The sequence below is a fragment of the Panthera uncia genome, chromosome D4 (genome assembly GCF_023721935.1).
Source record: "Panthera uncia isolate 11264 chromosome D4, Puncia_PCG_1.0, whole genome shotgun sequence".
In the NCBI taxonomy this organism is placed as follows: Eukaryota; Metazoa; Chordata; class Mammalia; order Carnivora; family Felidae; genus Panthera; species Panthera uncia.
Window position 1 is genome coordinate 71,453,431 of NC_064807.1, and position 23,081 is coordinate 71,476,511.

Consider the following 23,081-nt stretch of genomic DNA (forward strand, 5'->3'; position numbering starts at 1 on the left):
TAAGTCCTGCTGGGTAATCCAGATCTTAGGGAGCTTTCTCTGGGCTGGGCAAAGGGCTCCTCAGTGGGTATGAGGCAGGATGCTGGGGCGGGTAGGAATTCTGGGTGGGAATTGGTCCCTGGGGACTGACGGCTACAAAGGAGTCCGTTAACTCAAGCAGGGACTGGCCTGGCTCTGAAGGGACTTAAGTGACCAAATCTGGCATGAGGCTCTCAGGAAGGTGTCCTGAGAGCCTGGGCCTGGCAGCAGGGACTTTCCCATGAGGCCTGAACAGGACAGATGGAGGAGAGTGGGGCCTGGCAGGGCCCTGGAGCCCAGTGTAGTCAGGGAGCTGGGGGAAGGATTGCGAGGGCTTAAACATGTGGTCGGACTTCCTGCCACAGTGTGGCTCTTACAGTGAGGCTTGGTGGGGAGGGTGGCAGCACCAGTTCCGCTCAGGACAAGAGCATCTGTCTTTCTGTTTCCACCTGTGTGTGAGGGGGCGTCTGGGCTCCCAGGGTGGGGGGAGGCTGGAGGTTTCTTGTTGTCAGTTGAGAGGGTTCTCTGTGGCTGGCTCTGGCAAGCTGCCTCTCCCCACACCCCATCTCCGTTGGACTTCTCTGAACTGCCCACATTGTTTTCAGCCTTTAGATCTCTGTAACCCTGCCCGGACACTCCTGTTGTCTGAGGAGCTGCTGCTGTACGAGGGGAGGAACAAGGCTGTCGAGGTAAGCCTCACACACGTGTTTCCCAGGTGGGGTTTCACCGGCATCCTCCAGGCCCCTAACTTTTCTCTTCCTGGTGGTCTTAGAATTGTACAGTCTCAGGATAGAAAAATCCTGAAGTCTTCCACCCTCCTCCCCTTCCATCCCCCTCCTTACCGAATGGCTGCCCAGCTTTTGCTTGTACATCTCCAGCGATGGGGAACTCACTACCTCTCAAAGCTGTCTGGTTCATCTTTGATGGTTAGAAAGTTTTCCAGCCCCTCAAGACATCCCATTGTTTATGCCAACTTCCCCCAAGGAGCAGGAGAGATGGCAGTTCACCCCAGCTGTGATGAATGACTTTGTAGGTAAGAAGATTAGAGCTGTTAGCCAAAGAGGATTTTTGAAGGAACATCACTTACTCAGGTTTTCTGGGTCCGTACTAACCCAAATCCCAAATCCTCTGGGCTCCAGCTCTGCCAGCTGAGGCCTGGGTGTGGAGATCATGCCATTCTTCCTGGGAGCCGGCCTCTGCTTATCTCTAACTGGGGGAATCTCCCTCCCCGACACAATCCCCAGAGCCGGCTCAGTCCTGTGAAGTCTGTGTGGCACAGAAGTTGGAGCCCTGGAATCTGACTGGACTACCTGGGGCTTGCTGTTCATCAGGCCGGCAGTGGGGCTTGGCTGAGCTGAGTGACAGCTTGGGGTGGTAGAATGATCAGGAAACTTGGAGGAGGCAGGAAGCATATAGCCAGCTCCTGTTCTGCTGCTGGCTGGCTTGTGACTTCTCCGTCCTCCCTCCGTGCCCTCATCTGAACAGTGAGGGTGTGTGTATTAGAGGCAGCTGTGGTTGGCTGGTCTCTAAGGGCCCGTTCAACCTCAGCATTCTGGCATTCTGGGACATTATGTGTAATTGTGGCTAAGCAGGAGGCTGCTTGTGTGTGTGTGTGTGTGTGTGTGTGTGTGTGTGTGTGTGTTCAACAAGAGGACCAGAACTCATATGTTCCAAATGAGTGTTTTCTTTTTCACGGGAACTCCCTGGGGAGACTGCATGCTTATTTCTCCCACACGGGCTTTGAGCTTACTCATGGGGACCTTTCTTAGGAACCTTTGCATATCTTCTGAATTGCGTGTGAGAGAGTAAAACTTCGTCTTGGTGAGGGGGGATTTGAGTTTTAGGAACAAGAAGTCACTTGGAACTGTGCTTGGTGAGTAAGTGTGGTGGAGCTAAGTCAGGTGGCCAACGGTCCGAAAGTGAGGTGTGGCTGTAAATCCACAAGACCCAGAGGAAGGCAGAAATGACAGTCATCCTGAAATACACACGTATGTCTGGATTTGCTCTCTTGTTTGTCCTCTTGCCATTAGGTGCTCAAACACCGAGCACTTACTGTGTATTCTCACTGTGCACGCATTTTACATAGTAGATCTTAAATTAGCTCTTGCAGTATCCTCTTGAGAGGCGCAGTTGTCCCCATTCTACAGATGAGGAAGCTGAGGCTCTAGGGAGATTAACTGGAACTCAAGGGTCTCTGCTCTCTGGCTCAGCAGCACTTTCATGATCCCATGCTGCCTCCAGCACGTTTGTTTAAAAACAGACTGGCAAGCACATGGTTGGAGCCACAGTCTGATTATAGTCACAGTTTGTCCAGAAAATCTTTGTCTACTGAATCTCTGGTACCTTAGAGCTCAGAGATCCCTTTTGAAGATTGAAAGAAGCGATACAAAGACAAGTGAAATAAATATATGTCTTTTTCATGAAATATGCTAGGAAGCAAATACATGGATCTTGGTATCTTGAGGTCAAAAGTCTAAACCAATTCAAGAGGGGCTTGGATAAGTTTGTAGAATTGCAGCATTGATTGGGCCCTCAGGAGTTGCCCGTTCTGATGGCTTCCCTGTAACTTTCCAGCTGATGGCTTTCCAGCCAGTTTTGGATCTGTAGAGGCAGCCTCTCCAGGCATGGGTTATGTTCCTGGAAAGTGCTAGATTGTAGAGAGTTCTCCCTTGCCCTCACGTTTATTCCTGGCATGTTCCTCCTTGTTCTTCCCATCTCTTCTCCAAGCGTCCTCCTGTGTGCTAACGTCTGTGAGCTGATGCAGTATCGCACTGAGCTGCCCCCCATCATACCTCCTCCCAGAAGTCACACACTTGATTAATGGGCCCTGAGATCAAATCAGCCTTCTGGAGTAGCCTCGCTTACACGTTCAAACAAGAGCTGTTGAGCATCTACTGTGTAGTCAGGCCCCGTGCTAGAGGTCACAGGGGCACAGGATTGACACACCCTCACTTTATGCACTGACTCACTGAGTTTACCATTAACTAAGGCACTGAGGTCTTTTCGGCAAACCCTGCCTTTAGGCAAGATCTCCAGAGAAAACTTGTTTAGGGCTGCTTGGGAGAAGTGACCCTCCAAGTCGCAAGGATTTCCTAACCAAGCAATCTCTCAACACTTGACCCTTTGGGAAAACAGATGTGCCCTTGGAACCTGTGTGGGGAAGACGCCTGGCAGCCCCCCTGGCCTTTTGTGGAAGGCAGTGGGGTAATTGGGCCGTGGAGATGGGCATCACTCCACCGTGGGTTCTGTTGGAGGAAGGCCAGCACGGTGCTGGTGACCTGGGAGAGAGGCCCACCTGCCCTCCCCTGGCACGCTTGCCCCTCTGCCTTGCCTCCTGCTGTGTGCCAGCTCTGTCCTTTCCCTGACCCGACCTTTGGGGAAATTCTTCATTCATGCCTTAATCACTTCCTGTCTAGACCACATTCTCAGCTCTGGGAATCAGGGCCAGAGTAGTGGCCTGGAGCTTTCTCACCTTGCCTGTGGTTCTTCTCCCGTTGCCGTCCACCCAGCTCTCTCAGAGCCTGGGACATTTTTTGACTTATTAGGTTCCTGACAGACCACCTCCTCCGACCCTTCCCCGACCAGCTTCCCCATGGGTCTGGAGGTGACTGCCAGGTTTCTTTGTAGTGGGAAAGCCTCTAGGTTTGCTCAGAGAATCAGCCCCTCAGATCCTTCTCAGCTCTTAGATCATCTTCTTCCCCTCCCTTGACTTCAGTTTTGGTCTCCTTTGCTTTTCTGTTTTGGTCTCTGTTTGGATTCTTTCACATTCAGGGGCAGGACAGCTGTAGGCATATTGCTACCTCTCCGTATAGTGAAAGCTTTGGGGTCAGCTAGACCTCGGCAATGGCCCTAGCTGTGTGGCCTTGGACAGGTCACTTAACCTCTCTGAGCTGCAGGGTCCTCATCTATAAATAAAGGCAGTCATGTTATTTACAAGTGAAAACGCACTGAGCAGAAAGAAAGAACTGAACAGATGGGAGCTTCTTTTGGGCTGTGGTGGGTCAGGACTATGGTCTGGAAGGGGGCTGGAAAGAGTCACTTCCAGGATCCCTCCCAGCCCAGGGTTCCTGAGCTCTTGTATTTGGTCCCCATTGGAGAAGCTGGAGCCACTGGGAGCCTCCTGTTCAAGGACACCCCTATTGTCTCTGTGACCCAGATGCCTTCAAATGTCTGTTTGCACTGTGCTCAAGGAGCCAAGAGGTCCTTTGAAAAATATTTATATATTTTTAATGTTTATTTATTTTTGAGACAGAGGGAGACAGAGCACGAGTGGGGGAGGGGCATAGAGAGAGGGAGACACAGAATCTGAAACAGGCTCCGGGCTCTGAGCTGTCAGCACAGAGCCCGACGCAGGGCTCGAACTCACAGACTGTGAGATCATGACCTGAGCCGAAGTCGGATGCCCAACCGACTGAGCCACCCAGGCGCCCCTATATATTTTTAAATCTCGAAAGTAATAGACTCTCTTGCAATACAGTGCAAATTAAACAGAAATGTATGGAATTCTACTCCCCAGAGTGAAGAGTGTGGTGGTGAGTATTATAGACAAAAGTACAAATTGACAGTTCCATTTTACAAGATTGGACTAAACTGGATGCATTCTTGCACGTTGCACTATTTGACTTACATAGTGCAGGGTGGGCACTCTGCCCACGCAATTTCTGCCCGGACAGCTTTCTTTTATTCTTTTCACAGTTGCATACAATTCTACCATGGGAAGGGGGGAATAATTTATTTTATCCACCCTCTCTTGATGGGCATCTGTGTTCTTTACTTTTTTATTGCAAAGATGCTACTGAGAACATCCTTCTGGTTTCACATTAATATATCCTCGTAAGTATTTCTGTAGGAGAGGGCATCAGAAGTGGAGCTGTTAGGTCTGTTAACAGTCTGATAGCTAAATGTCAACATGTTGACTGTTTAAACTCCAGCAACCGTCCAGTACACGCTGGCTGTGGCCTTCGGGGATGCATGCAAAGCCCTCTGGCCGACTCTGCTTACCCCACGAGAAGTGACATGTCAGGTTTTGACACCTCCAAGGGAAGTTCACATAACTAATAATATTTTGGCCTCTTCGGAGAATGTAAAATTGGATCTTTATTGCTTTTAACTAAAGGCCACTGCAGGATTTACGAAACAGAGAGCAGTGTAATCTTCAGTGGCATTTGGGGATCAAGTGGGTTTTTTTTTAGCATGAAACTATGCTGAGCATGCCTGTTGGTTTACCTATAATGTCTAAAAATAGCTTCCTCCTTTATTTTTGGAGCAGCTAGTGCATAAAAAAGAGATAAAAGTTCCATACATGTCTGTACTGGCGCGTAAGTAACTGGCTTTTTCTTGAACCGATTATGCATTAATGCAGTTAAAATTATCCGCGAGGAATGTGACAGCAAGGACTCACATTGCATGATGCTTCGATTCACAGTCTACACAGGGCTCGTGAAAGAAGCCTGTGAGGGACCTGGGCAGGGGCTGTCCCGTGTCTATATGGATGACAAAACCGAAGCTGAGGGTTCAGGGACCCTAACCAAGTTTCCACGGCTCCTGAGTCGGGTAGGAGCCTCAGGACTTCTGATTCCAAGTGCAGTGTGCTCTTTCAGCCAGACGTTTAGAGGAGAATCCGAGCAAATGTGCAAACATCCCTCAGCTCACGGGTGGCTCCAAGCCAGCAGTGAGCCAGTGGCACTGGGCTGGAGATTCCAGGGGCGGTTAGGCAGAAAGATGGCCTGGGGGTGGGGGGGGTGTTGGGCTGTGGAGACACCTGCAGGGGCCATCTGCCACCAAAGGTGAGGGTCTTGTGTTACGCTGTTTTCCCCACTATAAGGAGTGGGGGTGTAGAACACCGTAGAGAGAAGGGGAAGTCTGATTGCGGATCAGGTGTCTGCCTTTGGCCGACGCCACACTGAGAGTCTGATCTAGTCTACTTCTGCCTGAGATGACAAGGACCCCTTGCCCAGACATCCTGGGGAGGCTGTGGCTCCTGGCCTCTGGGACAGCAGAACAGCCGCTTGTGTTTGCTCCTTCACGATGCAGGTGACGCTATTTGCCTACTCGGATCTGCTGCTCTTCACCAAGGAAGATGAGCCGGGCCGCTGCAACGTCCTGAGGAACCCCCTCTACCTCCAGAGTGTGAAGCTGCAGGAAGGTAGGTGTGGACCCGAGATGCCCCGGACTCCCTCCCACTTGCCCCGAGCCCCACTACTCTGGGTGGCAGTTCCGATGCCCAGCTCGGATCAGTGCCTCTGACAGTGGGGCTGCCAGCCAGCCATGGGGCATCTGAGCATGTGTAGTCGGGTCAGGCCCTGCCCCCGGGCCGCCAGGCTCTCCGACACCTGCCTTCCATTCTAGGCTGTACCATACCCCCGGAGCTTTGCTGGGAGGTTTCTGTCCCGGGCACGTTTCAGGGAGGCCGTGGAGTGGAGTGGGAAGAGCTTTGGACTCAGACAGACCTGTGTTTAAACCTGGGCCCTGCCCCTCACCACCTGTGACCTTGGGCAAGTTTTACTCAACTTCTTTCAGCCTGTTGCCTCACATGCAAGTGGGGCCACCAGTAGGTTGCTGTGAAGATTAAGTTAGGTCAGGGGCGTCTGGGTGGCTCAGTGGATTAAGCATCCGACTTCGGCTCAGGTCACGATCTCATGGTTTGTGGGTTTGAGCCCCACGTCGGGCTCTGTGCTGACAGCTCAGAGCCTGGAGCCTGCTTCAGATTCCGTGTCTCCCTCTCTCTGCCCCTCCCCTGCTCATGCACATGCGCTCTCTCTTTCTCTCTCTCTCAAAAATAAATAAAACTTAAAAAAAAAGATTACATTAGGTCATATGCAGAATGCCCGGCCCACGCCAGGTGCCCAGGCCGTGCTAGCTGCCGCCCCCACTCCCCACACAGAACCCCGATGGGCGTGCCCCACTCCGTCGCCACCCAGCTGCGTCGCCCAGGCCAGAGCCCCAGGAGCAGGGAGCGCATGGGAGCATGACGTGAACGTCTCCCGCAAACTTTCCACTCGGAGGAAGAGGGGAAGGGGAAGCCAGCTGGGAGTATCTGTTGAGCGATTTGGTTTGGCGCCTGAAGTCTCTGCCGAAAGGGGCTCGATTTCCTCTCGCAGATTATGAAAACAACAACAGACCTGTTTGAGTATGGGCAACAGGGGCAGGGAGGAAAATATTACCCAGCGAAAGAATTCTGTTTTGACGGGTTTTGCTCCAGGAAAACTTCCTGCCCGTTTGCAGACCTGTCCTGTGTTCCTGTGTGTTCGGCGCCCCCACTGTTCTTCCTCCTTAGAAACCCAGGGGGTGTGAGAACCTCCACTCGGGCTGCCCCGCTCAGGAAGTCGCTCACAACTTCTCCTTCTCTGTCTCGAGCTTTCTGCTGCCCACTGCCCAGGGCAGTCCCTGAGGGGGGACAATAAGCAAGTCGCCTCTCCCGGGGCAGCCCTTCCCTTGGGGCGGCTGGGCCTGACCAAGGAGGTGAGGAGCGACCCTCTGAGCAAGTTCTGCTGGGACCCTGGCTCCCCGGTGCCCACGGGAGGGGGCAGGTGAGAGCTACAGTGGACTCCGCCCTTGGCTTCCCTGCCCCTCCCCATTTCCCTCATACCCAGCTTCCCCCCCCCTGCACACCGTTCTCCCTGCCACCCCGCTGCACTCAGACTCACACAGGCACTCGCTGGGCAGTCCCTTCCTCTGTGGGCTCAGACCATCAGGGCCCAGTCAGGGGTGGGCTGCTCAGTAATATGGGCTGACTGGTTGTAAGAACTGAGCCTTCACTCAGTTGTGCTCATCCTGCTCCTCGCTCGGGTCTGGGCCCCTGCATCTGTCTGCTCAGCTTCCTGAAGGAGGGAGGGGAAAGAAGAGGGGCTCAAACTGGCTGTGCTTTGGGTCGGGGGTGGGTGGGAGAGAGAAGGGGGCAGTGGAAGAGCCGAGGGTAGTAGCTGGGTGTTTGGAGTCTGGGCTCGGCTTTGCTGCTAACGTGCTTCAGTTGGCCCTTTGCCTCTTCTGGGCTCCGGCGTCTCTGTGAAAGAAGGGTTGGGCCAGCCCTTTATGTTCTTCCCCAGCCCTGACATCCCCACACGGACCCTGAGGTTGCCGTGAGATGCTGGACGGTGCCCATATGTCCTACCTCCACCCTTGGGTGGGTCGCCTCGGCTAGGAATTGGTGGGATCTTCCCCTCCTGGAGCCCTCAGACCAGGGTGAGCCCCATCTTCCACCGGGTGGCAGCTGGTCAGAGTGGGTGGGGTGGGGCCTGAGGCGCCGCAGAGAAACCTTCCAGATGCTGAGCTCATGTGAACAGCAGCCTTGTGCAGGCATGGCTTCCTGGAGCTGGAGACCACATCCTCTCCCTGAAAACGGTGGGCTGAAGGTGGCCAAGGCCAGGACTCCTCAGGAGAGATGACCGCGGTCATCAGAGCCTATCGGGTTGGCCTGGGTGTGGGGCATGTGCACGTGTGTGCCTGTCCTGGGCTTGCGGGGCAGATGGTTTGGTGCAGACACGTTGTCTCACCCTTCTGCAGCAGGTGCCAGCCAGCTAACAGCAAATGCGGCTCTCTGGGGACATGGCTCAGTGACACTGAGCACCCGGGTGCACATTCCATCGTTTACATTTCTCTCCAGGCATTGGTGGACTCCCCTGCCTCCTCCCCTGCCCCCATGCCCCGGAGACAGGCTGTGGGTCCTGGGGTTTGCAGAAGTTCAGTGTCCCCTTCTCCTGCAGTCGGAGTTGGAGCTGTGGGACCCGGGGTCCTGGCGCCTGACTCCCTGCCCATCTCCCTGGCGCCCAAAGAGACCTGCTGCTGTAGCAAGTGCCTGAGTGAGGCCCTTAAGAGATCCATTTAGGACCTCAGCTGGAGCTTCTGGTGGCAGAATGGTTTCTGATTCATGTTGCTTGTGCCTCGCAGGTGTGTCCCTTTCGAGTCAACATGTGTGGCAAGTTCACTTGGGGGCAAAGATGGTAACAAGGAGCACACTGGCCTTTCCTGCAGGCTGGGGCTGGCGAGGGCTTTTCCTGGGGGCGGGGAAGAATCTATCCCACCCAGGGACCAATGACTCCCGTGTGTGACTTGCCTGAATGGAGCTTAGCTCTGGTGGCCAAGCATCCTCCCAGGGTCTAGCACAAGGCACAGACATTGTGGGTGCCCAGTGAATGGTTATTAGGTGAACGAATGCATGAATGACTAGAAGGAGACTAGAAGTGCTGCCCAGCTTGGGGGCTGGGGACACACTTCTCCTCCAGGGCTCCCAGCTGGTGGTGGCCACTTAAACCTGCCCTCCTCCTGCCCAGCATCCCCCAAGCTTCAGCAGGTCCGAACGGCAGTGTAATGGGAACAGGCGGAGAGCTGGCGCTAACAATTGGGACATCTCCGGTCATCCGGGGCCCATTGTGGCCTCTTCCTGTCTCTGCTGCCCACTGGCTTTGCTGGTCTTTGCGTTTCTGCCTTCCAGGTGGCCAGCATCCCACCCACTGGGTGTCTTCCTGGCCTGCTCTGGTCTTTCAGGATGGCCTGGAAATGTCCAGCTGATTCTTGGGCTCTCCATCTACCCCGGGGGGCCAGGAGCCCAGTCTTGGGAACTCAGCTGCGTAGGTCCCAGCTGCTGGACTGCCTTGGGGTTAAATTTAGTCAGTTGACAATTGCCGAGCACATCCTCAGAGCTCACCTCAGTGCTGGCTGCCAGGGCGACGACAGGGGAAGAGATGCACCCCCATCTCTGGGGTGGCACCAGTGTGGGGAGCAGAAGTGTGATGCGGTGGTCAGAACATAGGCTTCGGAGGCAGCAGTCCTGGGTTCAAATCTCAGCTCTGCCCCTTACTTGCTGCATGCCTGGACATGTTGTTTTCTCTCCCTGGGTCTCAGTTTCTGCAACTGGAAAATGGAAACAACATGCCTCCAGGCTTGTCACACAGGGTGGAGAGGGCTTGGAGAATGGCTGAGTCTGGGATCTCAGACCAGGCTTGAGAGGGCTCTGGAAACATGACAGAGGGTGGGGAAGCCTGGGTGGGGAAGCCATCTGTGCGCTTCTGGGACCCTTTCTGCATGGCCCACGATCCTCGGGGGCGGGGTGGGGGAAGCAGGGTTCACCCAGGAGCCGATGACTTCTTGTGGAATTTCCAAATGGTAAAGGCAGTTGGAACGTTGGGTGGAAAACCCACCTGTGTGCCTCTGTGTCCCTTGTCCTTTACAATCACCCCGTTTCCACACTCTGGAGAGCCCAGAGCCCAGTCTGATGTTGCAGAAGGGTTTCTGATGGCCGAGTTTGCTCTCCTGGGTCCTCCAGCTCGCGGCCTGCTTTTCTGCAGCTGAGGCTCCTTCCTGGCACCCTGGGCTCCCGAGTCTTGTTGTCCCTTTATGAGGCTGTGAAACATGCTGAGCACTGACCCCATTCCGTCCTTCTCTCAGAGCGCTGCTAGCACAAGGCCATGATGTGCAGTGGATTTCAGTGAAGGTTTGGGGTAATGTAGGAGGGTGGTGGTAGGGCGTGTCACAGCACAGGAAAAGTTGTCAAGCAATCATCAACCACCCCCTAGCCATTAGGGGTATGTAGTAGGCTGAGTTTCCCCCAACCTCGGCCTACTGTCTCCCTGAGACTCCCATTTCCTTGGCTTTCCCCTCCCTTCTAGAGCCTTCTTTCCTCTCACTGCCAGCATCCAAAACCCAAATTTCTGTTATTTTCTTACATAGAGCTTTTTGTTTCCCCCTTGGCACTCAGATCTGCTTCCGGAAAGTCAAGGAGACATCCAAGTATGTTTTCTTAAACAAAAGAAACCACCTTCCCTTGTCTCCATCCTCAACAAGGCAAGGAGTTGGCAGAAGCTTTCAAATGGGAGGTTTCTTTTAAGTTTATTTATTTTGAGAGAGACAGAGACAGCATGAGTGGAGGAGGGGCAGAGAGAGAGAAAGAATCGCAAGCAGGCTCCACACTGTCAGCCCAGAGCCCGATGCGGGGCTCCAACTCATGAAACCATGAGATCTTGACCTGAGCCAAAACCAAGAGTCTGACACTTAGCCCAACTGAACCACCCAGGTGCCCCTCCTGGGTTCTGAAACATGATGGGGCCCTTTAGGTGGGGCCCTCTCTCTCCCAACCCTCTTTTATTTATTTTTTATTAAATGCTTATTTATTTTGAGAGAAAGAGAATGAATGCCAAGCAGAGCTTGGGGCTTTGATGTAGGGCTCGAACACATGAACCTACAAACTGTGAGATCGTGACCTGAGCTGAAACCAAGAGTTTCAGTAGAGGCTTAACCCACTGAGCTGCCCGGTACCCCTCTAAACCCTCCTTTAAATGTGGAGAAGTAGAAGGATTTCTTCTAAGTCCAGAGTGAACCCCCTACTTACTTACGGACTTTTTTTTTTTTTTTTTTTAAGTAGGCTCCACGCCCAACGTGGGGCTTGAACTCATGACTCTTGAGACTAAGAGTTGCACGCTCTACTGATTGAGCGAGCCAGGCGCCTCACTTATGAACTATTTTTATCTGGCTCTTGCTGGCACCCCTGGCCCTAGGGATAGTTTTGCCCAGGGAACCACCCATGTACGTGCTTCTGGAGGGGACCGGCCTTCACCCACACAAGGGCCTTTTCTTAGGAATTGGCTTGACTGACTGTCTCTGTTACCTTGTCACCTTAACTTTGCAGCACGTTTTGGTTCACTGGGCAATTTCTTTGATTCAAATATGTGTTGAGCCTCAGTTTCCTCACATGAATCATGGGTGACAATCACCCCTGCCCCGGAGGGGTGTTTACAAGGGTTGGGCTTATACACGGACAGCGTTTGGCACCGTGGGTGGTGCATGGCACCGTACGTGTGTGTTGTTACACGTGTTGTACTGTTCCTTCTCTCAAAATGACAACCTGCCCAGTGAGGCCAATTGCTTGACATTCAGGAAATCAACCATGCCAGGACTGTGCCCAGAAGAATGCCCTGATGGGGAGTAATGCCAGGGTCCGGGGAGCAGCCCACAATGGTCAGGGAGGGGCAGGCCTTCTTCACACTTGCTATACCTCGAACCACACCGTGTGCTTCTGTACCTACATGCCTTTGTTCATGCTGTTCCCACCTCCCGGAGTGTCCTTTCTTCCCATCTTGCATTTGAGTTCAAGAGGATCCTCCTCCAAGAAGCCGTCCCCAACAGGCTGGGGGCCTCTCTTGATCTTTGCATTTCTGAAGCACCCTGACTAAATACATCTTCTGTAGGTGCTCTTCCTCCACTCTTCTGCTGCAGGAGCAGAGAGCCTGATGGTCCTTCCCAGCTGCCTCCCAGGTGGAGAGGTGGAGGATGGTTGAATCTGGGATTTGAGATTAGGACTCCAGGAAAACACCAGGGGGCTGGGCCTGGGCTGGGAAACCATCTATGGGTGACAGCCAGCCCATGATTGAGGAGCTCACTGCACAGCCCACACATTCCTAGGTCCATCCAGCAAATGTGTGGCTCCTTGTTGAATTTCAAAATGGTGAAGGCAGTTGGGAGCATTTGAAGGAAAACCCAAATGTGTGCTGCCTCCGTGTCTCTCATCACAGGGAGCGGGGAAAGACGGAGGCCTCCTAAGGTGGACGACGGGTCCCCGCATGTGGCTGTTTGATGCCCAGAGGGTGCTCCTGGCTGCCTCTCATGAGGGTGGGACCTCAGCATTCCTTGAGTGAGGCCCACTTGTGGACAGAGGCCTTACTGCTGTGCCTCAGTCTGCTTGGCCATTAAGTGGGCTTTCCTCCAGAGATTCCCCTGTCCCCTGTGCTTGCCTCTTTCCTCCTCTTTTTCCAGGAAGTACTGCATACAGGCTTCTGGGCAAGGCAGCTGGCATTACTGGAGCAAGCTGCTTAGACTCTGCAGCCAACTCTAATGCAAGTCTTACTTTTTGTTTCCTCCAAGGTTCTTCAGAAGACCTGAAATTCTGTGTGCTGTATCTAGCAGAGGTGAGTCCTTGCCCCTGGATCAGAGGAGAGAGCTCCGTGGGCCTGGTGCTAGTGAGACGACATTGGTCTGGGTCTAGTCCAGGGTTCTGGTGCCAGGCTCCACATCATCTTGTACAGTGGTCCTGGTCAGGTTTCTCCCCCTGTAGAATGGGGACAGCAGTCCCTACCTCAGTGCCTCTCACCTCTGCGTGGAAGAGCAGTGGGCACAGAAGTGCCTAGAGGGGACAGAAGGACATTGTGATCCCCTGCTCAGGAACCTCTGGTCACCAGCACCTGCAGGGTTCCCAGAGAGGGTGTGGCCTGACAGCTGTGCATCACCTTATTTACCTAGTTGGTAGCCCTCCTTCTGGAGATTTCCCCAATTCTTGTGCCTACCTCTTTCTTCCTCTCTTTCCCGGAAGTACCACCCATGACCCCTCCTACAGAATCTTGTCAGTGTTTTAAAAGGCCTGAAGGTAATTGCATCTTTACCTGGGCCAGATAGTGCAGGCTAAAGAAAATATTAAGTGTCCGTGTTTGGGGCTGGAATAATGTGGTTGGTATTCTTGGTTATTTCAGTCTGCTCAGAAGCTCATACGAGCAGTGCTATCCCTTTGCTGAACAAAATCAGGCAAACGACTTACTGCTTTGGAAGACAAAAATATCTTCAGACCAGGGGTTTAATCACAGAAGTCCATGGCTGTGAAAAAGTTGAGAGCCACTGAGCCATACGATGACTTAAATTTTCCGCAAATTTTCTGTTCCCGACCTTGGGTGTCTGCTAATATGAGCAGGGGCAGTATCTGTTCCAAGCAAGGATTCATTAGACCCATTTCTGTCCTCTGCTTCTGCTTGAGTCGGTCCCACCTCACGGTCTGGGGAACGGGCCAGTCTTATGGGACAAGATGCTGGGGTAGGGCATGGTCTACGCTGGCCAAGAGGAGTACACCCTTTTGGGAAGGAATGTGTATGTGGCTTGTGATTGAAAAATCATTCCTTTGTTTCCTGGCTATGAAAAGAGGTGCAGGCCTTCAAGAGTGTCCCCTTGGGTGAACAGATGACTGGGGGAGATGACAGAGTTGACCAGTTAGCTTCAGGGGAGAGCAGAGAGTTCCAAAGGGCAGTGGACATTGTTGGAGCTGAGCTGGGGACCTCGGTTGCCTACAGTGGCAACCTGAGGGCCAGAAAGGCATTAGATGTCCTCCCCTGGGTTGGCACATCTCCACCAGGCACGGGAAGTTTCTGGCAAAGGCAGAAAACAGCCTAGGAGCTGTGGACCAGGCTGGGAAATGCCAGAGCCCTGGCCCCTCAGCCTCACCCCTCTGGATTCCAGTTCTCTCTGGTAGGGGCTGAAATCAAGCTCTGGGTTCTTTAATGCCAAGAGAGCTTCCTGCCAGTCTGGTTTGTTTTTGTAGAGAAAAGCACTTCTGCTTATTGGCTTCCAGGGAGTTGTGACCTCCTAGCTCTCCAAAGCTGATGAAGGGATATTGATCCAGGGGCCTTTTATTTCAGTAAAGCGCCAGGAGTTCTGACCCAGAGGGGCTGGGAGATTGGAGGTCACAGGCATCCAGAAGCCTCTCTTTTCTCATAACAGGGCTGCTGCTCGTGAGGCATGTCTATAACAGGAAGACAAGATGCCTGCTTGCTCTGTAGCCCCAAACAGGCTCCACATGGTGGTCTTGGGTCCCCATGGGGAACCCCAAACTCACATCTTAATTGGAACTTCTGACAAGCAATTTATCTTCATTGTCTAACATGCATGGGGCACCCGAAAAGAAACCAGGGCAAGGGAGTCAGGATTTGGAGAGATTTTCCCACTTCATTAGAAAATCCCACTTGCCTGGGTGGCAGCATGCTGGGTTTTCCCAGCAGTAGGTCCCCGGTGGGATTGTCCTACGTAGTCCTTGGTCCTGGAGTCGCTATTCTCCCGGACAGGTATCCTTCAATCCCTGCAAATCCATGGGACAGATGTGGCCTCCCTACTGGCTTCAGAACACCAGGGGCATTGGGTCAAAGGGCATGTTGGTCAAGAACCAGTCTCTTCAAATCTGATCCTGCCTCTATTAATCGAATAGCCTATGCTTTGGGGTTAGGAAGACCTAGACTTGAATCTTGGCTCTGCCATTTCCTAACTGAATGATCCGGGCAAGTCACATAGTCCTCTCTGAAGAAAGGCTGATGGGGCCTACCTGGCAGGGTTGTTGTAATGATTAAATGAGATTCAATAAGATACCCTGTCCAAGGCACTTAGCACAGAGCCTGGCACACAGTGAGTACTCCATAAATGGTAGTTATTATTATTGTCATCTTCATAACAGGGGGAGAGCTTTTCATATTCATTTATTCTCCATTGGAGACATCACCAATGATTTATTGACCTTTTAAAAAGTAAGCTAAGAGGAATATCTCATGTTGCTTGTAATGTGCATTTAGAGTTATACAAATGTGGTAAGGTTGCAGGCTCTGGAGGAGGCAGAAGACAGAATTTGAATCTCCTTTCCAGAGGTCTCCTGCAGCATCTGACTTAACCTCTCCGAGCCTTAGTGTTCCCATCTGGAAAATGGTAACAGCTGTGCCTTTCCTTCCTACCTGTGTCATAAGGTTATTCGAATTAAATGGGAGGACTTTTGTCAAAGCAAATGAACAAATAGTAGCAGAAGAGGTTTTAGTTCATACAAAGATTATATTAATTCAGGAACAAGGAGGTAAGGCAAGGTGTTGATTTTTTTTGATAATTTTTTTTAATGTTGGGGTGCCTGGGTGGTTCAGCCGGTTGAGCGTCTGACTTCAGCTCAGGTCATGATTTCGCAGCTCACAAGTTTGAGCCCCGTAATGTTTATTTATTTTTGAGAGAGAGAGAGCAAGGGAGGGGCAGGGAGAGAGGGACACAGAATCCAAAGCAGACTGCAGGCTCTGAGCTGTCAGCACAGAGCCCAACGTGGGGCTTGAACTCGTGAGCTGTGAGATCATGATCTGAGCCAAAGTCGGAGGCTTAACTGACAGAGCCACCCAGGTGCCCCAAGATGAGGGTTTTAAAGAGTCCAGGAGGACCTGGGTTTCTGGTTGGATTTGAGGATGCTCATGTTTGAATGCAGTTGTCCGGGCCCAGTGCTGTGCCATCAGGAGGTCCTGCCCCTGAGTGAGTCATGTGAGGATGCCTTCAGGGCTGTTTACAGCCTTGACCATGGGTCCTGGTATTAGAGGGCACAGTGTGCAACAGCATCGAAAGCAATGAGGTAGATCACATGGGGGATTAAGAGAGACTGTTCATATGCAGGCCGCCAGGCAGGCAATGAGGTCCCTGATATGGACGGATTTCCACAGCTGGGAATTTAGCTTCCCTGGAGGGAGCTGGTTCTGTGCTCTCTCTCTCATCCAGACCAGCCTCCAAAGTTCCTTGAAAGGAACCTTGGGAGGAAAGGCCTTCCCAAAATGTTTGCCCATCTAAGACAGCCAACCCCTGGCCCCAGGCTAGGCCTGGCTTTAGGTCTTCCGTGCCTCAGAAGGCTTCTGGATTCTCTAGCATTATGGGGCTTTCAGCTTCAGGCTCTCAGAGCCAGACACCCAGCTTCCCTGAGCTCTACTGTTGGGACAGGTCATATGGTCACCATCCCAGGTAGAGAAACAGGACTTTCTAAAAGGAGATTATCCACAGGGGAGGGGAGAGGAAGTGGTTCTTGTGGATGTCAGGAAAATGGAGAGAGTCACAGCTTCTACCTTGCAAGTTGTTGGAAGAAGGACCAAGACCCCACTGGTGAAGTGCTTCGCACTGTGCGAAGCATGGCGTGTGACGGGGATGTCTCAAGCTTAGGATGCTGGTACCTCTGTCACTGTGAGGGGAGGCTTTCCTGCACTTTTGTGGGAAGGGACCGCCATCCTGGAGCTTAGGGCAGGGCAGGGTTATACAAAAAGCTACCAGTGAGCTCTGCAGCTGCTGTGAGACTCGTTGGCCGATAGAGCTCTTCTGAAAGCTTTGCAGGCTGGCTGCCTCTGGGCTCAGTCTGCAAGGGGGAGCATTTCTGCCAGCCTCCTAGCTGGGGATGGAGCTCTCAACAGGTGGTTCTCCAAGGCTTTGGGTCTTTGTTCTGCTGCTCACTGGCCGTAAGACCTCCCGAAGGCCTTAGCCACCCCGAGCCTTTGTTTTTCCCTTCCTTGAATTGGGAGTAACCGTCCAAGCCCTCTCTACCTCTTCATGGAATTGTCAAGATCAAAATGAGAGCATGGATGGGGAAAGTGCTCTTTAAAATTGATGATGAGGTAAAACAAATTGTTATTTAGGCAGAATTCCAGGTTCAGAACAGAAACCGAGGAGGAAGTTTGGCTCGGGGAGATGAAGGGATTTGCTGAAGCCCAAACAGCTAGGTAGAGGCAGGGCCAGCTTTGTGGAGATGCAGCGTTTCCAAGCTGGAAAGGACCATGGTCCCTGCCTCGCCGCTCACCTGACAAGGAAGCCTCACGAGACAGGTCGGCTCCCGCCCCCAGCTGGCTTCCGTGAGGGGAATCTTGGGGTCTTTCTTTGCTGGGCGTGTCCTTCCCCTGCAGTGGGTTGGGGGTTCTGAGAAGTGGAAGGAATCTGTTGTTAAGTGGTAGGATTGCCTCACCGCATCCTTCCGGTTCCCCGAAGCCGAGGGGCGGCACTTTGTTCCCTTTCTCCTCTGATGCCTTTAGGAAGATCAGCTTCTGAGCACTTTGGGGCAGGAGAGGCAGGGCTGGCTCCCTCAGGAACACTTAGCACAGGAGCCGGCCCCGCCCTGAAGGGTGACATCCCTGAGGGTTGGGTGGGGTAGCAGAACAGAGAAGAACCCCCAGCGCTATTAGATGATGCTGGTAGCCACCCCAGCTCAGAGCCCTTGCATGTGCTGTTCCTTCTCTCTGGAACGATTTCTCCCGAGCACTTGCCTTGCTGGCCCTTTGGAGAGACCTTCTCTGACCACCAGGCTCAAATAGGATCTCTCCCTTTTGGCCTTTTCACAACTGATAATGTTATTTAATTGTTTATTGGCTTATTATCTCTGCCATAACCTGAGGGCCAAAGCTCGTTCTCTCTTATTTGTTTCTTCACCCCCAGGACCTAGTATAGTCCCTGAAAATTAGCAGGTGCTCAACAAATATTTATTAGATAAATGAAGTACAGGTAATAACAACAGTAGCTGCTGTTTGTTGAGGTCTCCGACCACTCTCGTTACTTACCCGCTCACTATCTCTGAGAGGGAGGGATGTTACCACTCCCGTTCTATAGACTTTCCTGGGGCAGACAGCCAGGAAGTGGCAAAGCTGGGATTCAACCAGGTCTGTCCAACTGCAAAACGGGGGAGGACCGCCTAGAAACACTGTTGTTTTCCTCTGTTCCAAGCCATCCAGCTCCTGCTCTTAGCTCCCTGTCTGAGCTCATATAATCGCAGCGCTGTGGGGTTATAATCAAATTCCAGTGGAGTCAGAAAGAGCCTGCCGTCCTCGGACCAGCATGTCCTAGAGTGGATGATGGCCCTGGGCTTGCTGGACCGCCCCACGTGCTGACTCCCCAGGGGCCGACTCCCTGGGTCTTAGCAGCGCCCTGGCGCTGGTGCCAAGGCTGGCCCGGGTTTGACCTCATCCCGGAAGTGCCTCCAGGAGCCAGAGCTCACCGAAGCCGTTACTTGCCAAGTTCTGCGCCGGGCCAAGGTGGAAAAGGCCCTCCCGGAAGGACTTTCTGGTCTAGTTGGGGAGACGAGCCTGCACTTAACAAGGTCAGATAGCAAAGCGAGATGTAAACGACAGCAGTGCCGGTGCCCAAGTCTGTTGGCGTGCTGCAGAGCTGAGTCGTCATCGATCACACCCAGCTCATGTGTCAGGCGCTGGTGGGGCTGTAGGAGGCCACATGACCGTGCCTGCAAAGACTTTCTAAAGGGACCCGAGTTTCTGTTTGCATTCTGTTGGTGTGTCTGTCCAACTGCCCATCTGATCTCGGCCTTGTGATCAGAGAGTGTGCTGAGGTGGGAGGAGGGGAGGTTCTGCGAGCTGGAGGAGGGGTCCTGGCTCCACAGAGCATCAGAGGGCTGGAGACCTTGGCCCTCTGGGTTCCCCACGTGCTCCCCCAGCTGCTGCCTTGTGCTGCCTGTCCCCGGGGGTGACCTCACCATTGCTGCCCTGTGGCTCTCCACAGGCCTCCACTGTGTTGGGAACCAGCGCCTCCCACCCTTCCCCCAACCCGCGGGCACACCGCTCGCTCGCCAGCTGGCCCCCAAACCGGCTTCCTTGCTCCTCTGGCTGCCTCGATGTCACTGGGGATTGGTGTGCATTTGTGGCTTTTAGCGGGCATTCCCCTCCCTGCTTCAGCCTCGCCCTCTGGGGCCCGGGGATGGGCTTGGGCCTGGGAGCCCCCTGAACCAGGGAGCAGCCCTGACCATCCTTTTCTCTATTTTCCCTGACGTCAGAAGGCAGAGTGCTTATTCACTTTGGAAGCGCACTCACAGGAGCAGAAGAAGCGAGTGTGCTGGTGCCTGTCGGAGAACATCGCTAAGCAGCAACAGCTGGCGGCCTCGCCCCCGGAGAGCAAGGTAAGGGCCTTGCCAGTGGCCACAGCCCTGGCTGCCCGGCTTCCCCTCCACCAGCCTGGACCCTCAAGCCTCCGAATTGAGCTTGGGACCAGCTCCAGCTTAGGACTTGGATCTGAGCAACAAGCTGTTGGCAAGGAGGCCCGTGCTTGAAGGTCTCTCCCCTTTGGCGTTTCACTGGGTCTATTGAGTGGATTTCGATTTCACTGGGTCTGTTGAGTGGGTTTCACACTGCTCAGGTAGAGTGACAGAGCCTAATGGAGCATGGCCATCACCTCTCGGCTCTGTCCGATTGTTTGCCTGTGGCAAGGTCTAATTTGGATTGGCCTGTGACTGCTGCCTGGCATGTGGCCCCCCTTTGCTATTGGATAGGTCGTGCCCAGGGGCAGCAAGCTGGTGCTTAACACTGGCCAAGGGGAGGCATTGCTGGGAGGAGATGTCTGCGACAGAAACTGTTCTAATTTGATGCAGGCCACAGCCAAGTGGAACCGAGTGGAGTTTGCTGGGGACTGGGGGCCGGCCAGCTGGAGCATCACGGAAGGTCAGAGCCTCCCAGCTGAGGCTGACCTGGGATAGGCACCTGTCAGCTGGTCCCATGCCCCTATTAGAGGGGATGGGACGGGACCCGGACCATAGCCGTCCCCTTTGTCAGCCGGATGCCAGCCACAAGGCACGGTTGTATTTCCCATTTGAGGCCCACGGGTGGCTTCTCTTAGGTGGAAGTGTTGGAAATTTGGGGATTTGGTTTAGCTGGCTGTGAAAGGATCTGAGTTGTTGGTCTGTTGGCTCAGGGGGAGAGGGTGAATGACAGTGAGGGCCAGCTGGGAAACTCCCTGATCTCCTTTCTTCTCCCCCCTGCTTCCAGCAAGCATACGGCGGGGGCTGCGGGGACAGGCCTGCTGAGGGCAGAAGGTTCCTGGGCAGCCTCGTCTGGAACGGCAGTGGTGCACGGCCGCTCCCCAGCTCTTCCCTAAGGAAGGGAGTAAGAGTCTGAGAATTCTGTAATCCCAGACTTGAAAGTTATCTTGTTTTACGCTAGCCAGGGGCAGGAGTAACTCTGATGAGGGAGGATAGTGGGAAGAGCGGGGGCTTCGAGTCACACTCTACTGCTGGCTGGTGCTGTGACCTTGGGCAAGTCGCTCTACTACCCAGTGCTTTGGCATCCCCGTCTGGGGACAACAGTTCCTCCTCCGAAGGGTTGCTGGGAGGATGAAATGAGATGGTGCATATGCAGTCGGTGGCACAGTGCCCGGTATGCAGTAGGTGCTCAACCAATCATAGTTGATGGGTTGCTCACTGCCCCCACCTCTGTCCCAGCTGCTTCCTGCTACCGTCCCGCTGTCAGGTTCTTCTACTAAACAGAGACCTGTCTCTGAGGCTGTAGGCTGCCGGCTTGGTCACGGTCAGAAACCAGGCCACTCTCTTCACCGGGGTGGTCCCTGGGATGTCCCATGCCTGAACTCACGCCCCCAGCTTTCTTATATTTGGCGCTTAGCTCTTTATGGTCCGGGGGAAAGAGTGCTTTCCGCTTTAACTTCAGAGTTTGCAGGCTCTGGAGTATGTTGGCAATAATCTTCTCAGGGCCTTGGGAGGTCTCTCTGTCTTCGGTTGGGAGGAAAGTTTGAGTGACTGAAGATAGTCTGAGTTTCTTTTCTTTCTTTCCTTCCTTTTTTTTTTTTTTTGAAGTTTATTTATTTATTTTGAGAGAGAGAGAGAGAGTGCCCAAGCGGGGGAAGAGGCAGAGAGAGAGAGGGGGAGAGAGAGAATCGCAATCACCGTCAGCGCAGGGCCCGATGAGAGGCCTGAACCCGCGAACCGTGAGAGCACGACCTGAGCTGAAGTCAGACGCTTAACCGACTGAGCCACCGAGGCACCCTAGTCTGAGTTTCTGAGACGGGCTCTGGTCCCTGTAGGCTGCGGATTTGGCTAGCTGACGCTGGAAGGGCCTCAGGGTTTGGGGCCTGGCTTCAGGGCCATGCCAGGACATACAGGAACCCTGGGCTGGCAACAGTTAGACACTTCTTCAAATCAAAACTCTTGAAGTGTGTGTTTAATGGAGAAGCTGTGTGTTGGGTGGAGAAGCCTAAAGGAGGGCTTGACCGCCGAGACAACCTCAGAGTTGCCTCCTTGCTGAAAATGGGGCCCTGCCCCAGCCCTTGCACACCCCACTGGCTCACTCCTTAGAAGGGAGTTATGTAAACATCTTTTGTTAGGTGAGCCCCTTGGGGTCTCAAGCGCAAGCTCCCTCACCCCCCACCCCCGGCATATACACTTAAAGAGCCTTAGCAACTTATTTCTTCTCGTCTCTTACAAAAAGCTCCCTGAGAGAAGTTCCGGTAAATATGATTTTCTCATCCCGTAGAGTGGCCTGGTGGCCATCCAGCTGGCCCAGCAGCTATCCACCAGTGCTCAGCTCTACCAGGTCCTGGCAGCCTCAGAGGTGACCACGGATGTCTTTGCCAAGGGCTGGTCCACAGCCTTTCTGCTAAGGTTGCTGACCTCCAGGGAGACAGAAAAGGGAAGGCCAAACAAGCAGCGCTCAGGCCCCAGCTTCTTGCTTTTCAGGCAGAAAGAGTCCCACTTGATCAATTTGTCCTGACTGAGTAGCATGCCTTTTTTTTTTAAAAAACACCTTTTCTTTGTTCTTTCTGGGAATGCTCCACCTTCTGCTGTACAAGGGAAACTGCTGGCCAGGCTGCTCCCTGCCCTAACTCAGATGCCTCTCCAGGGGAAGAGGGGTTTGCAAGACAGCTCCCCAAAGTCTCATGTTGTCCCTTCTCAACCCTGTTCAACAGTGTTTGCTGGCACTTTGGATTGAGGGACTCTTCAAACATCTCAAGGAACACAAAGTTCTTCCCAGATTTGTGAAACATAAATGGGATGCCCTGAATGTGAAATGCTTGTTGGGAAAGGTAGAGGGACCGGGAAGAAGGTGGATGCAAAGGACAACATAGATGCAGGTACCGCCACCTGCTCTGTGACCTTTGGCAGCTTCTTCCTCAGTGGTCCCTCATGTATTGGTCAGATGGGTCTTTCTAGCTCTTGGAGCTTTGTGATTATCATGAAAGCTTACCATGGAAGATGATCCTGGAGGGCCTGGGGTCATCCAGTCTCCATCAGGGAACCAGACCCTGCGGATTTCCATATGACTTGACTGCCTGTCAACTCTGCTGCCTTTAGGGCCCAGAGCTTTTCTTTCCCCTCTTGGGGGTGCGGCGGTCACAGGCTTTCTGTGCTGTGTCTGAGGTGCCTGTGGGTTGCAGCTGGTGGGGAAGGGAGGATCCGGCTGTGGCAGCGTGGACACAATGAGGCAGTCAGTGTCCAGCCTCCACCCCTTCTCTGGGGGCCCCCTTGCCTTTCTCCGGCTCACTTTGAGCTGACCGTGGTGGGGAGGAGGCTCCGGGTCGGGTCGGCCTGTATGAGCTCTCCCTCTCTCTGTAGAAATGAATGACCCAGCTTCCTTCTGCTCACCACACCCTTCTTTCTTATCAGAACCTGCCACTTGCTTCTTTATCTGTTTCTGGAGGGAACCTACCTTTCTTCTGCCTGGGATACCTTTTACTAGACTCCCTGCCACAGGGAGTGCTATGATGCTTCTAATCTAGAATAACTCACAGGTGGTCCTGCCTGTGGCCACTGAGGTTCTGAGACAGTA

The 23,081-nt window shown here is 53.4% G+C and overlaps 1 protein-coding gene across 7 annotated transcripts in view; it reads left to right on the forward strand.

The window, feature by feature from the left end:
- RGS3 (regulator of G protein signaling 3) overlaps positions 1-23,081 on the forward strand; it is a 140,349-nt gene that overhangs the window by 64,862 nt on the left and 52,406 nt on the right. For 5 of the 7 annotated variants that reach the window (XM_049627652.1, XM_049627675.1, XM_049627655.1 and 2 more), the window contains 4 exons: positions 624-707; positions 6,052-6,163; positions 12,871-12,914; positions 19,307-19,429. In XM_049627652.1, coding sequence (XP_049483609.1) covers positions 624-707; positions 6,052-6,163; positions 12,871-12,914; positions 19,307-19,429 — 363 coding nt within the window. Of the gene's footprint in view, positions 1-623; positions 708-6,051; positions 6,164-7,500; positions 7,548-8,071; positions 8,200-12,870; positions 12,915-19,306; positions 19,430-23,081 lie in introns of those variants that run through there. The other 2 variants (XM_049627720.1, XM_049627710.1) reach the window with 2 other exon arrangements.